We start from the raw sequence: 12964 nt of genomic DNA, 5'->3' as shown, positions 1-12964 counted from the left end.
TCCCACCATGGAGAAATACAACATACAAAAAGCTCAGATGAAAGATAAAGGAAAGAAGATAGTAGGAATGATCTCTGCTTAGCTCGGCATTGGTTGTACAGCCTAACCACAGCGGGGAGGAAAGACTTCCGATAGCTCCTTCTCACACTTGGGGTGAAGCAGTCGGTCACTGACAGTACTGCCCAGGGCTATCACATCTCATACATGGGGTGGGATTTTTCTCCAGCATGGAGCTCACCACGGACAGTATCCTTCTGTCACCCCCCACCTGTACCGGGTCCAGGTGGCTCCCCAGGACAGAGCTGGCCCTTCTGATCAGCCTGTCAAGATCCACAGTATGTTAAAACTGAGAGCCATCCTGCGATATATAGGAGGAAATAGTCATTTTGTTTAGCTACCTTCAACCCTGTGTCACTGTCCATTTGGGGATTCCGTTCCCCATTCTACATTAAAAATGCAGAGAAAAAAGTCCTACAAAGCTTCGCATTCTTGCACATTTTTCAGGCGGAAATTGGATGGAAACCCGGAGGACCCCATTATTGTGTATGGGGTCTGCAAGTTTCTATGGGTAACCGCTTTTTTTAAGTGGTTCAGGTTTCCTTTTGTGAGGTCCCCAAGTGGACCCCATGACCAATAGCATGTATGAACTTAGCGTACATTAGCATGGCATGGCTTTTTTTTACTTCCTATGGTATAATGTTGCAGGTTATTTTGGTGTGGGGAGATTTCCTACTTTTTTATTTCATTTTTACTAGCTTTATAAGAAATTGAAAAGAACAACATCACTACATTTCTTCTCCTTGGATTTCCAGGTCCTTATAATGTCAGGATCTTGTTATTTCTTCTCATCCTTCTGAGTTACTGTGTGACTATATGTGGGAACCTCATGGTCATCACCTTGGTGTCCTACAGCAGGAACCTCCACTCCCCCAAGTACTTCTTCCTGACACAGCTCACCACCTCCGACGTCCTGACAACTTTAGACATTGTCCCGAACATGCTCCGTATGACCCTGAACAATGGCTCCTCCATATCTTTACTTGGACGTATCACACGGTTGTTCTTCTCTTCATACTCTGAATGTGCAGAATGTCTCCTACTGACACTGATGTCCTCTGCCCGATACCTGGCCATATGTAAACCCCTGAATTATCATTCTAAGTTTGTCCTGAAATATTTTATTTCCTGGTTAAGCCGTTTTATTCCAGTTCTAATAAAATCCATATCTCAGCAGCCATTGTGTAAGTCGAATGCCATTGATCGCTTCTTCTGTGACTTTGACCAGTTATTAGACTTACTTTGTTCTGATTCTTTTCATGTTAAGCTACGGTCTAAAAACATTTGGCTTTTCCTTTGCTGATATTATACACTCACCGGCCACTTTATTAGGTACACCTGTCCAACTGCTCGTTAACACTTAATTTCTAATCAGCCAATCACATGGCGGCAACTCAGTGCATTTCGGCATGTAGACATGGTCAAGACAATCTCCTGCAGTTCAAACCGAGCATCAGTATGGGGAAGAAAGGTGATTTGAGTGCCCTTGAACGTGGCATGGTTGTTGGTGCCAGAAGGGCTGGTCTGAGTATTTCAGAAACTGCTGATCTACTGGGATTTTCACGCACAACCATCTCTAGGGTTTACAGAGAATGGTCCGAAAAAGAAAAAACATCCAGTGAGTGGCAGTTCTGTGGGCGGAAATGCGTTGTTGATGCCAGAGGTCAGAGGAGAATGGCCAGACTGGTTCGAGCTGATAGAAAGGCAACAGTGACTCAAATAGCCACCCGTTACAGCCAAGGTAGCCAGAAGAGCATCTCTGAACGCCGCACAGTACGTCCAACTTTGAGGCTACAGATGGGCTACAGCAGCAGAAGACCACACTGGGGGCCACTCCTTTCAGCTAAGAACAGGAAACTGAGGCTACAATTTGCACAAGCTCATCGAAATTGGACAATTGAAGATTGGAAAAACGTTGCCTGGTCTGATGAGTCTCGATTTCTGCTGCGACATTCGGATGGTAGGGTCAGAATTTGGCGTCAACAACATGAAAGCATGGATCCATCCTGCCTTGTATCGGTAACGGTTCAGGCTGGTGGTGGTGGTGTCATGGTGTGGGGAATATTTTCTTGGCACTTTTTGGGCCCCTTGGTACCAATTGAGCATCGTTGCAACGCCAAAGCCTACCTGAGTATTGTTGCTGACCATGTCCATCCCTTTAAGACCACAATGTACCCAACATCTGATGGCTACTTTCAGCAGGCTAATGCGCCATGTCATAAAGCTGGAATCATCTCAGACTGGTTTCTTGAACATGACAATGAGTTCACTGTACTCCAATGGCCTCCACAGTCACCAGATCTCAATCCAATAGAGGAGCATCTTTGGGATGTGGTGGAACGGGAGATTCGCATCATGGATGTGCAGCCGACAAATCTGTGACTGCAACTGTGTGATGCCATCATGTCAATATGGACCAAAATCTCTGAGGAATGCTTCCAGCACCTTGTTGTATCTATGCCACGAAGAATTGAGGCAGTTCTGAAGGCAAAAGGGGGTCCAACCCGTTACTAGCATGGTGTACCTAATAAAGTGGCCGGTGAGTGTATAGGCACCATCTTAAAGATCAAGTCCATCAACCGTAGAAAAAAAGTCTTCTCCACCTGCAGGTCTCACTTGACTGTGATGTCCATAGGCTATAGGACCTTGTTTTCTACTTATTTATCTCCACTTAAGGGGAGATCAAGTTTTTCCCACAAAATTCTCTCCCTTGTGTATTGTTTGGTAAACTGGAAAAGCCAGATGTAACTCCCCCTCCCCCCAAAAAAAAATAAAATCAATCATCCATATGGATCAATGACTTGTAGAACCACCATGACTTAACGTCATGGTCACTATGTTACACTTTAGGTGACTCCAACCTTAGAGACAAGCAATACAAGGTTTCTAAGGCGTCGGAAACAATTGGTTCCTCTTTCAGTATACAAGATGGGAGCTCCGAAGTCAAAGTTTGCTTTAGATTATATTGTAGAAGGATTGGGAAGGGAAAAGGGCAATTGTAAGAAATATTTTCTGTACAAATGTAAAATAGAAGTTTCTACAGTGTTAATGTTCAAATATCTTTCAGTACCCGGGACGTTCTCATTGGTAGAAGACACAACTTCTCCTGGAAGATACTAAGATGTTTCATGTTCCATTTTTCTGTTTTATTTCTTATTTCGTTAAATAAGTGAGTATTTGGCCCATTACTTGTTATATATCGCTCTCTTCTCACAATGTCCGGATACAATGACTCCACAGGTTTTCAATTTATACTTTTGGGATTTCCCGACCTTCACAATTTTTGGTTGCTTGTGTTCCTCGCTCTGCTCATTGTTTATGTGGTCACTTTGCTGGGGAACGTTCTCATTATTGGATTGGTGTCCTCTACGTCTCAGCTACAATCCCCCATGTACATCTTTCTCACTCACCTTTCCCTCTGTGACATCCTGATAAGTACAAATGTTGGTCCGAACACCCTGAAGGTCATTGTATGGGGGAAATGTTACATATCCGTTCTGTCTTGTTACATGCAGTTGTATTTTTTTGGTGCCTCCGCCCTTATAGAGTGTTCTCTCCTCACGGCAATGTCCTATGACCGATACTTGGCCATCTGTGACCCGTTGCATTACACAGCCATTATGAACCAGGCTCGGCCCCACTGTTTGGCCATGATATGTTGGGCGGGTGGATTCCTTTTGGCAATGACGGCAGAAATTCTTATATTTCAATTAGACTTCTGTGGCCCCAACACCATTAACCATTTTTTCTGTGATCTTGTTCCAGTTCTTCAAATTTCATGCTCAGATACAAAGAATTTAGAAGTTTTAGTGATGATTGCAGTCATGGCAGTCGTCTTCACGCAGTTGTTATTTGTTGTAGCCACTTATATCTGCATATTCATGGCCATCTTAAAGATCTCTTCCACCCATGGTAGACAGAAGGTCTTCTCAACCTGCAGCTCTCACCTTATTGTTGTGTCTGCTTATTATGGGACGCTTGTCACAGTTTATATTACACCATCGAGAAGATACTCCGTAAACCTGAGTAAAATATTGTCACTCCTGAACACCGTCATCACCCCGCTGTGTAACCCCATCATCTACACATTGCGGAACAGAGAAATCAGAATTGCTTTAAGTAAAAATGTATTCCAAAAGAAACTTTTATGAGACCGGAGACAGCCAGGAACCCAATAGAGAAAGCAGAGATGTTAATTCACTGGTTTCATCTTATATATCGATGTATATGCAGCGATCAATCACAACTGTTACATCATCAGCTGTCCTATAACTTGGTTTTTGGACAGCTGCAAGTACAGAGAGAAGGTGAAAGAGACAGACTTAGTGGCTTAAGGTGTCATTGTTCCCCTTTCTGCTTGAAAAATGCAGAGAGAAAATCACCACATGCAGACCCTGTTATAGACTATGGGGTCCATGGGGAAACACTTTTTTAAATGAATTAGGTGGACTCTCTGAATGGAAACCCAAATGCAGGTGATCAAAAATATTATTACTAGAGATGAGCGAACAGTGAAATATTTGATATTCGATATTCGTTTTGAATAGCCGCTCAATATTGGACTATTCGAACAAATATCGAACCCCATTATAGTCTATGAGGAAAAATGCTTTGTTTCAGTGGATCCCACCATTCGACTCAGGAGGGTCACCAAGTCCACTATGACACCCCAGGAAATAATGCCAATACCTCTGCAATGCAACTGGGACAGCAGGGGAAGCATGTCTGGGGGCATCTAACAAGCCCAAGTCACTGTATTACCCCACTATCTCGTCGGGATCCCTCTCAGCTTGCGATTTGCGGAAGCTGACTTTTTTCCATAGGAATGCATTAACCAGCATTGATTGGTCGAATGCCATTCAGAATACAGCATTCGGCCAATCAACGCTGGTTCTGCCGGAGGAGGTGGAGTCTAAGAGGTTGGAGGTTGTAGGCCTTCCTGAATAGGGGAGTCTTCAGGGCCTTCTTGAATCCTGTGATTGTGGGGTTCAGTCTTATGTGTCTTGGTAAGGAGTTCCAGAGTATGGGGGATGCACAGGAGAAGTCTTGGAGGCGGTTGTGTGAGGAGCAGATGAGAGCAGAGCGGAGTAGGAGGTCATTGGAGGATCTGAGGTTACGTGTGTGCCGGTAGCGGGAGATTAGTTCAGAGATATATGGAGGGGACAGGTTGTGGATGGCTTTGTATGTTAGCGTTAGTAGCTTGAACTCAATACGCTGGGCCATAGGTAGCCAGTGGAGGGACTGGCAGAGGGGAGCAGCCGATGAAGATCGGGGGGTGAGTTGGATTAAGCGAGCAGCGCAGTTTAAGGTGGACTGGAGGGGGCGAGGGTGTTAGCTGGGAGTCCATGGAGAAGGGTGTTGCAGTAGTCTAGGTGGGAGATTATGAGGGCCTGGACGAGCATCTTGGTAGTTTCCTGGGTGAGGAAGGGGCAAATTCGGTGGATGTTCTTGAGCTGGAGGCGGCAGGAAGTGTTGAGGGCTTGAATATGTGGCTTGAAGGATAGGTCAAAGTCCAGGGTTACCCCAAGGCATCGGGCCTGTGGGACAACTTTGATAGATGGGTCAGGTGGAGGGGCCATACAGGGTGGGCTGAAGATGATAAACTCTGTTTTCTCCATGTTGAGTTTGAGAAAGCGGGAGGAGAGGAAGGAGGCTACGGCCGCTAAACAATCTGGAATTCTGGCCAGCAGGGAGGTAATGTCTGGTCCAGAGATGTAGATTTGGGTGTCATCGGCATAGCAGTGGTACTGAAAGCCATGAGATTCTATGAGTTGGCCCAGGCCAAGGGTGTAGATGGAGAACAGGAGGGGTCCTAGGACGGAGCCCTGGGGGACTCCTACAGAGAGAGGGCGTGGTGAGGAGGTGGTGTGCGAGTGGGAGACGCTGAATGTGCAGTCGGTGAGGTATGAGGAGATTCAGGAATGGGCCAGGTCTGAGATACCAAGGGATGAGAGAATTTCTAACAGGAGAGAGTGGTCAACTGTGTCAGAGGCAGAGGAGAGGTCGAGGAGGAGGAGGACAGATGGTGCTTGGCTTTGGTGGTTAGCAGGTCATTGGTGACTTTTGTTAGTGCAGTTTCAGTGGAGTGCCAGGGTCTGAAGCCTGACTGAAGTCTGTCAAAGAGCAGGTTGGATGAGAAATAGGAGGAGAGTTCGGAGTGGACGTGCTGCTCAAGAAGTTTTGAGGCGTACGGGAGCAGTGAGATGGGACGATAGTTGGCTGGAGAGGACGGGGCGAGGGACGGTTTCTTAAGTATAGGAGTGACAGTGGCGAGTTTGAAGGCTGAGGGGAAGGATCCATTGGTTAGGGATAGATTGAAGAGATGGGTTAGGGCCGGAGTAATGACTTCAGCGAGTTTGGGGATGAGATGTGACTGGATCGGGTCGAGCACGCAGGAGGTGAGGTGGGATTTGGAGATTAGGGAGGAGAGTTTTTCGTCAGTTATGGAGGAGAAATAGGTCAGGGATGAGGAACAGTAAGTAGTTGGGTAGAGGGGTTATCGGGGGAGTAGGGTGAGACTGTCTCTGATGGTGTCAATTTTAGTTTTAAAGTAAGTGGCAAAGTCGTCAGCTGAGATAAGTGATGTTGGAGGGGGGGGCGGGAGGACGGAGGAGGGAGTTGAAGGTGGAGAATAGCTGTTTGGGGTTGCGAGATAGTGAAGATATGAGTGTGGTGAAATAGACCTGCTTGGCGGCGGTGAGTGCGTTCTTAAATGAGAGAACTGCTTCTTTGTACCTGAGGAAATCCTCCTTGCAGTGGCTTTTCTTCCAGAGGCGTTCTGCAACCCGCGAGGCACGTCTCAGTTTTTTAGTCAGGTCAGTGTGCCAGGATTGTCTATTGATCGGTCGGGCTCTGGTGTATGTGTAGGGGGCTACAGAATCAAGGGCTGAGGTTTATGTGTGGTTTATGAGGTGTATGTGTTTATGGTTTATGAGGTTTATGGTTTATGAGGTTTATGGTTTATGAGGTTTATGAGGTGTATGTGTAGGGGGCTACAGAATCAAGGGCTGAGGCTTCAAGCGGAATCTGGATAAACATATAGCTGGGATGATTTAGGAAGACCTGCACTCGCAGGGGGTTGGACCCGATGGCCCTTGAGGTCCCTTCCAACTCTACCAAAAAAGTAAAAAAAAGTAAAAAAAAGTAAAAAGTAATGTCGGTATTATAGAAGGCAGCAGCGGCATCTGTGTCCTGGAGTGAGCGAGTGCTAGGAGAGAGTCTGAGAGGGTGCAGGTGTCAAGGCGGTTGAGGTTCCTGCGGGGTCATGTTGGTTTAGAGGTTGGGGTGTCTATTGGAGAGGAGAGGGCAGAGAATGTCAGCAGGTTGTGGTCAGAGAGTGTGGATGGAGAGTTAGAGAGGTAGGATCCTGACAAGATAGAGCCCCAAAGAGCTGGGTGAGTAACATTCCCCCCTAAATAAAGGTAATCCCTAGCTAACCCTGCCTGTACATCTGTCCTTGTCTCACAGTCACATAGTTCACAGTCTCATATGACCCGAATCTGAAATCGACCATTCGTCTAAATTGGAGGTCACCTGATTTAGCCAGCCAATTACTTTTTCCGATTTTTTTCCGATGCCTCTGTTGTCGTAGTTCCTGTCCCACCTCCCCTGCACAGTTATTGGTGCAAAAAAATAAATAAATAAAAAAACGTGCCAGGGAAGGTGGGAGGGGATACGAATTTTTAATGCATTTGTCTCGTGGTATTCGATTGGAATCGAATACCTCGAACGGCCTGATATTCGATCGAACTCCATTCACTCATCTCTAATTTTTACATTTGCAAAGATTGCAAATAGTTTAAAAAATGCCCCCTGAAGATTTGTCGTAGTCTCGCCCTGAGATACTGTGATTAGGTCATCATGGATATCACAAGGCACACATTCCTTATACATTCTTTATTTTGTTCTCTCTGTGATTAAAAATACTTTTTTTTTTTTTTTTTAATGTAGATTGTGAGCCCCACATAGAGCTCACAATGTACATTTTCCTTATCAGTATGTCTTTTTGGAGTATGGGATGGAAATCCATGCTGGCCCCCTGATAAAAAAAGACTTTCTTGCTCTAAAATCTCAAAAGTTATAAAAAAAAATCAAAAACTTGATAAAAAAGAAAAATTTTGCATTAACAATAAAAAATGACCTGATTTATCAAAGACAAAACTGTATTGTATTAACATGATGGAAATAATTGAATGTGATATTATAGTGTTCTTTCCTCAAAGCTAAATCTGCTAATGCTGATTGTAATCCATGTCTAGTACCTGTCCTCATATCAAGTATCTGTACTAGAGATGAGCGAACAGTAAAATATTCGATGTTCGTTACGAATAGCATCTCAATATGTGACTATTGGAAGGAATATGGAACCCCATTATAGTCTATGGAGAAAATGCTTCATTTCAGGGGATCCCACCATTCACCTCAGGAGGGTCACCAAGTCCACTATGACACCCCAGGAAATGATGCAACACCTCTGGAATGACACTGGGACAGCAGGGGGAGCATGTCTGGGGGCATCTAACACACCAAAGACCCTCTATTACCCCAACATCACAGCCTAACAACTACACACTTTACACACTCAATACCACCTCTATCAAAGTGGGGGGAAATACCTGGAAACCTTCTTTACTCCCCAAATGGATGGACACAAACCCCAATTTAAGCTCAACAAACATTAACAAGCACCCCTTTAAATCACGTTCCCCATGACAACCACAGATGGAATAGGCAATGGGAAATCCTTCAGTCCCCCCCTGACCTGTCATTGTGTGTGTGTGTGATGTGGGGAGACCTTCCAAAATTCACTTTTATAGCCCTTAACATGAGCCCTTCCAAATTAAGTTCCAGGCCCTTAAGCTGAGCTCCAGCAGAGATTGAGGCCCTTCAGGTGACTTCAGCCTCTACCTGCAGAGTTTTAGGCCCTTTCACTTAGTTCAGCCTTCACCTGCAGAGATTTGTCGGTTCTTTGGGTGAGTGGAGCCTTTAAACAGCAGAGATTCAGATTTTGGCCCTTGGCATGAGTAGAGCCTTTAAAAAGCAGTGTTTTTGGCCCTTGGGGTGACTAGAGCCTCGCAGCAGTGTTTCATTTTTTGGCCCTTGGGGTGACCCCTAAAAAATTAGATAAATTAGATTTCAGGCCCTTGGGGGGAGCCATAAAACATTAATTTTCAGGCCCTTGGAGGTGAGCCCTAAAAAATTATTTTGGAGGCCCTTGGGCCCTAAAAAATAGAGTTGCAACCCCCGGCAGGGGGGAAGGGGAGATAATGGAAATATTATTTATATTTATCCACGTCCTCACCCATGTCCCCTGCTGCTGCTGGCAGCCTCTCTCCAGTACCTGGACTGTGGAGTGGATATACAGCTGGGTATGCACGTCCACGTCCTCACGCACGTCCCCTGCTGCTACTGACGAGAGGCAATGCTGGTAGCCCCTCTCCAGGACCTGGACTGTGGACTGGATACCCAGCAGAATATCCATGTCCACGTCCTCGCGCACGTCCCCTGCTACTACGCTGCATCATGTATTAAGCTCTGAAAAGAGCTGTTATTTCCTGCCTGTCTTTACATGAGTGGGCGCCTTCTGACTGCTAAGAGTTGGCACCCAAGGTACTAAGGAAGATTTTGATGATAATGTTCCTGTTAATGAGGTCATGAGAACAGTGTTTGAGGGGGAGGGTTAGGCAGATATGACGGATCTCTCTGAAATGCACAGCTTTGTTGGTCGTTATAGTAAGGGCACTTGAAGTCTTGATGGTGGAGGCATTCGGGGCAGATATAGAGGTGGGATCAGAGGGATAGGCAAGAAGCCTATAACATATCATTGAGAGAAGTGGTGGGGATCATGACTAGAAATCTTCTGAGATTCATTTTGAGAATATTGTTAGGTTCACCTGCAAGTTTTTGTTTCCGAGTTTGCAAGTGCTGCTGTTATACTCTTCAGACCTCATAGTGTGATAATAGGAGGCCCAGGGGAAGTATGGGAAGAATGAGTTCCCCCTCCCCTCTCCTTTCCCTGGAGCTCTTGAGGGGTCCAGTGTCCTTTACCGGGCATATTCTAGTCTGTTCCTTCTTCCAGTGTGACAGCAGCAGCAGCTCCGGGTTACTCCTGATGCCTCTGACAATGAATAGATATGACATTGCTGGGGACTGTTTATCTCTTGCCCAATGACACCATTCCTGCCTGTCCACCATATTCCATGCTTTAACTACTGCTGCCACCAGAGCTACTGCCCCAACACAATTGCATATTTCACCATGCCCCGTGTAGGTCTGCTGCTGCCACACCTACTTCCGATGCAACCGCTTCTGTATAAACATTTGCCACCAAAGAAGGATTATTTTTGAACTTTTTACATTTTAAAATGCCTAAAAAAACCGCATTACGGTGTTCCCAAACATTGTGTTACCATTGGCTGCCATCAGTTAACCTGTAGCCATACCTGATGCTGTCTCTAAGATTTTAAGACTGTATTGGTGTTAGAGTGGATACACGGCTCGGAGATCTCAAAGTGTCCTATGTGATAACTGGGGGCAAAAGGTTAATTCGGACAAAATTTATTGTGATCAAATGGAATCTGACAGCGGATTCCAACACATTATGTTCAAAACAAATTTTGGTAAATTTCCTCACTTCTATAAAATGAAAGACATCATTTTGAGCAGTTTGTACAGGGTGAATTCCAAAGCTTTTGAAGGCCTTTGTGAGACGATAGTAGAGGGACCACCGCTATGAGGTGGTCATGTTATCACAGAGGAGCCGCTGCCACCAGTGAATGCAGTAGAGCAAGTGACTCTTCCATGAGAGCGAGGCCATCGCTGATGATAATGGCTGGGGTCCCGCTATAATATATCCTTGTGCTGTGGCACTATGATGTCACAACACAGGGATGGTAAAAAAAAAATGATGTCCATGGGTGAAAACCAGAAAAATCATAGCTGAGCTGCAGGCACTATCGTTGGGGTTGGCCATCCCAATGTATAGACATTTTGGCCAGTTGAATTCACAGAACTGAATAGTGGCCGTGGCTCTTCTGTGATGGGCCAACAGGAACTCCAGCTTTATAGTAACCCTGAGGGTGTTGTACACTATGTTTTAAGCAAGTTTAAGGTAGAATTCATAATAAATGTATTTGCCCCAAAACGAATCAAGAACCCCAACCCAGTGAAAACAATCTTGGGGGTTTGTCCATCTCTAATGCTGAATCTCATTTCTATTTCTCCCATTACGAAACTTCTCTTTGGATTCTGCACTTCTTCTTGTGAACTCAAACACAATAGTCTCAGAATAACAGCCATAATACACTGAGACAGAAGCTGTTCTGTCCTCCCTATGTGTGTGGGGTGTTATGTCAGTCCAGGTAGCTGCAACGGGGCTAAGGGATAGCAGTAGGGAATCTCGCCCTGCACTACTCCCACTAGCTATCCCGGTCCCTGCCTCACGGGTGTGGGTCGGCTGTACTCAGGCTAAGCCTGACCCCGACAGCTCCTCTCTCACTGATTCCGTAGGCCTAGAGGGAAGTGGGAGAAGGAATGCCCTATAAGACCTCTAGGGACTGGAGACTAAAGGGGGTCACCCCTAACGAACAAGTGAAGCTGCTACTGACAGGGACTGACAAGGGTGTGCGCTGACTAACAACACAAGCAGCACACAGGAAACATGTGGGAAAGGATTCCCCCAAACCAATATGGGAAGGAACCTTACACTAGGAAACAAACACAGGGAAACTGAGTAGAAATCAAAGGATAAGGCAATTCACTCACACAGTCAATAACACACAGAGGGAGGATTGGTGAACACAGAAGGGAAAACACACAAACCAACTCGTTCACCCAAACCTCCCAAAAATCAACCACGGAACTTCCTCTATCCCAGAACACCACCTACTCCTCCTGCTAAGGCCTAGCTCTGTAAAAGTGACACTCAGCACAGAACCATGGGAGGCATGGGTTTAAATACAGAGTAGAGACCACTCCACCCAGGTGCAAATGGGAGGACAGACTAATAAACCAGGAAATAAAGCTGCCAACCAGCAGTGCGCGCGTGCAAGTCAGAAGGTGTGCACCAATACTCACGACAGGACAACCCCGCAGCGCCAGGATGCCACCCCAGACACCGCGCAGCCAAAAACTCCCCAGGTAAGAAAAATAGAAAGTAAAGAACCTAAATACTCCTAACATGGGGTATAAGTTGAAAGGCAGCTAAACTCCTTCCCAGTCACTCATGCACTCTGGAGCGGTGTCCAAACTTTTACTTTTATTACAATGGATAGGGTGAAACTGGGGAACAGAAAACAGTACATTGCAGTTACAATGGGCATGTGGTAATCTTCTATGACACAAACTGTGTATGTAGGCATTACTATTACATAGCATCACGCTATGACACAAAATACATAATGTAATATTGCTGCAAGGAACATCAGATGTGTAACATTGTGGTAGTGGGGAGGTAATAGACATCTATGAGGCGTATGGTTACATGTGGTCTGGAATGGGAGCTGGGTCTGTCTCAATGAGCCTGGTCTACTAGCTAGAACAACTACAGGTAGAAATTATGCTAGGGAGTGTGGAAACACAACAATATGCGTAGATACATGAAGGTATAGTGCTGGGTATAGCTAGTACATACCAACAATGCTACTAAAGGCCCAAATATTGGAGAAGGTTTAAGATGGTGTGGCAGGGTCCATGCCTGAAGTGAAAAAAGACTAACTACAGTGTAGCCTGGTGATGACACCAGGTTGTGGGCGGGAACTACGGTGGCTCTAGTGGGACACATAAGAAAAGGTATGGTGGTTTGCAATTTGCATAATGGCTACTAGATGGAGCTAAGACATGTAATATGAGATACCTGCTGGAGGCATAACAGAAACTTTGTATACATCTCCTGGACTCACAATTTTAG

At 45.6% G+C, this 12964-nt stretch overlaps 1 protein-coding gene across 1 annotated transcript; it reads left to right on the top strand.

The window, feature by feature from the left end:
• Positions 1 to 886: 886 nt before the first annotated feature.
• On the top strand, positions 887 to 4208 carry LOC142204238 (olfactory receptor 13A1-like). The gene is made up of 2 exons (XM_075275547.1): positions 887 to 1241; positions 3823 to 4208. Exons 1-2 carry the CDS (start codon positions 887 to 889, stop codon positions 4206 to 4208), a joined length of 741 nt encoding a protein of 246 aa, XP_075131648.1.
• Positions 4209 to 12964: the final 8756 nt, after the last annotated feature.

Source organism: Leptodactylus fuscus, chromosome 5 (assembly GCF_031893055.1).
Source record: "Leptodactylus fuscus isolate aLepFus1 chromosome 5, aLepFus1.hap2, whole genome shotgun sequence".
NCBI lineage: Eukaryota > Metazoa > Chordata > Amphibia > Anura > Leptodactylidae > Leptodactylus > Leptodactylus fuscus.
Note: the sequence above shows the minus strand (reverse complement) of the source record. Positions and strands in the feature narration are given on the sequence as shown.

Coding starts and splice junctions, on each gene's coding strand:
- LOC142204238 (XM_075275547.1), top strand. CDS start 887: ATGGTCATCACCTTGGTGTCCTACAGCAGGAACCTCCACTCCCCCAAG. Junction 1,242..3,822: donor CATATCTCAGCAGCCATTGT/GTAAGTCGAATG, acceptor ATCTTGTTCCAG/TTCTTCAAATTTCATGCTCA.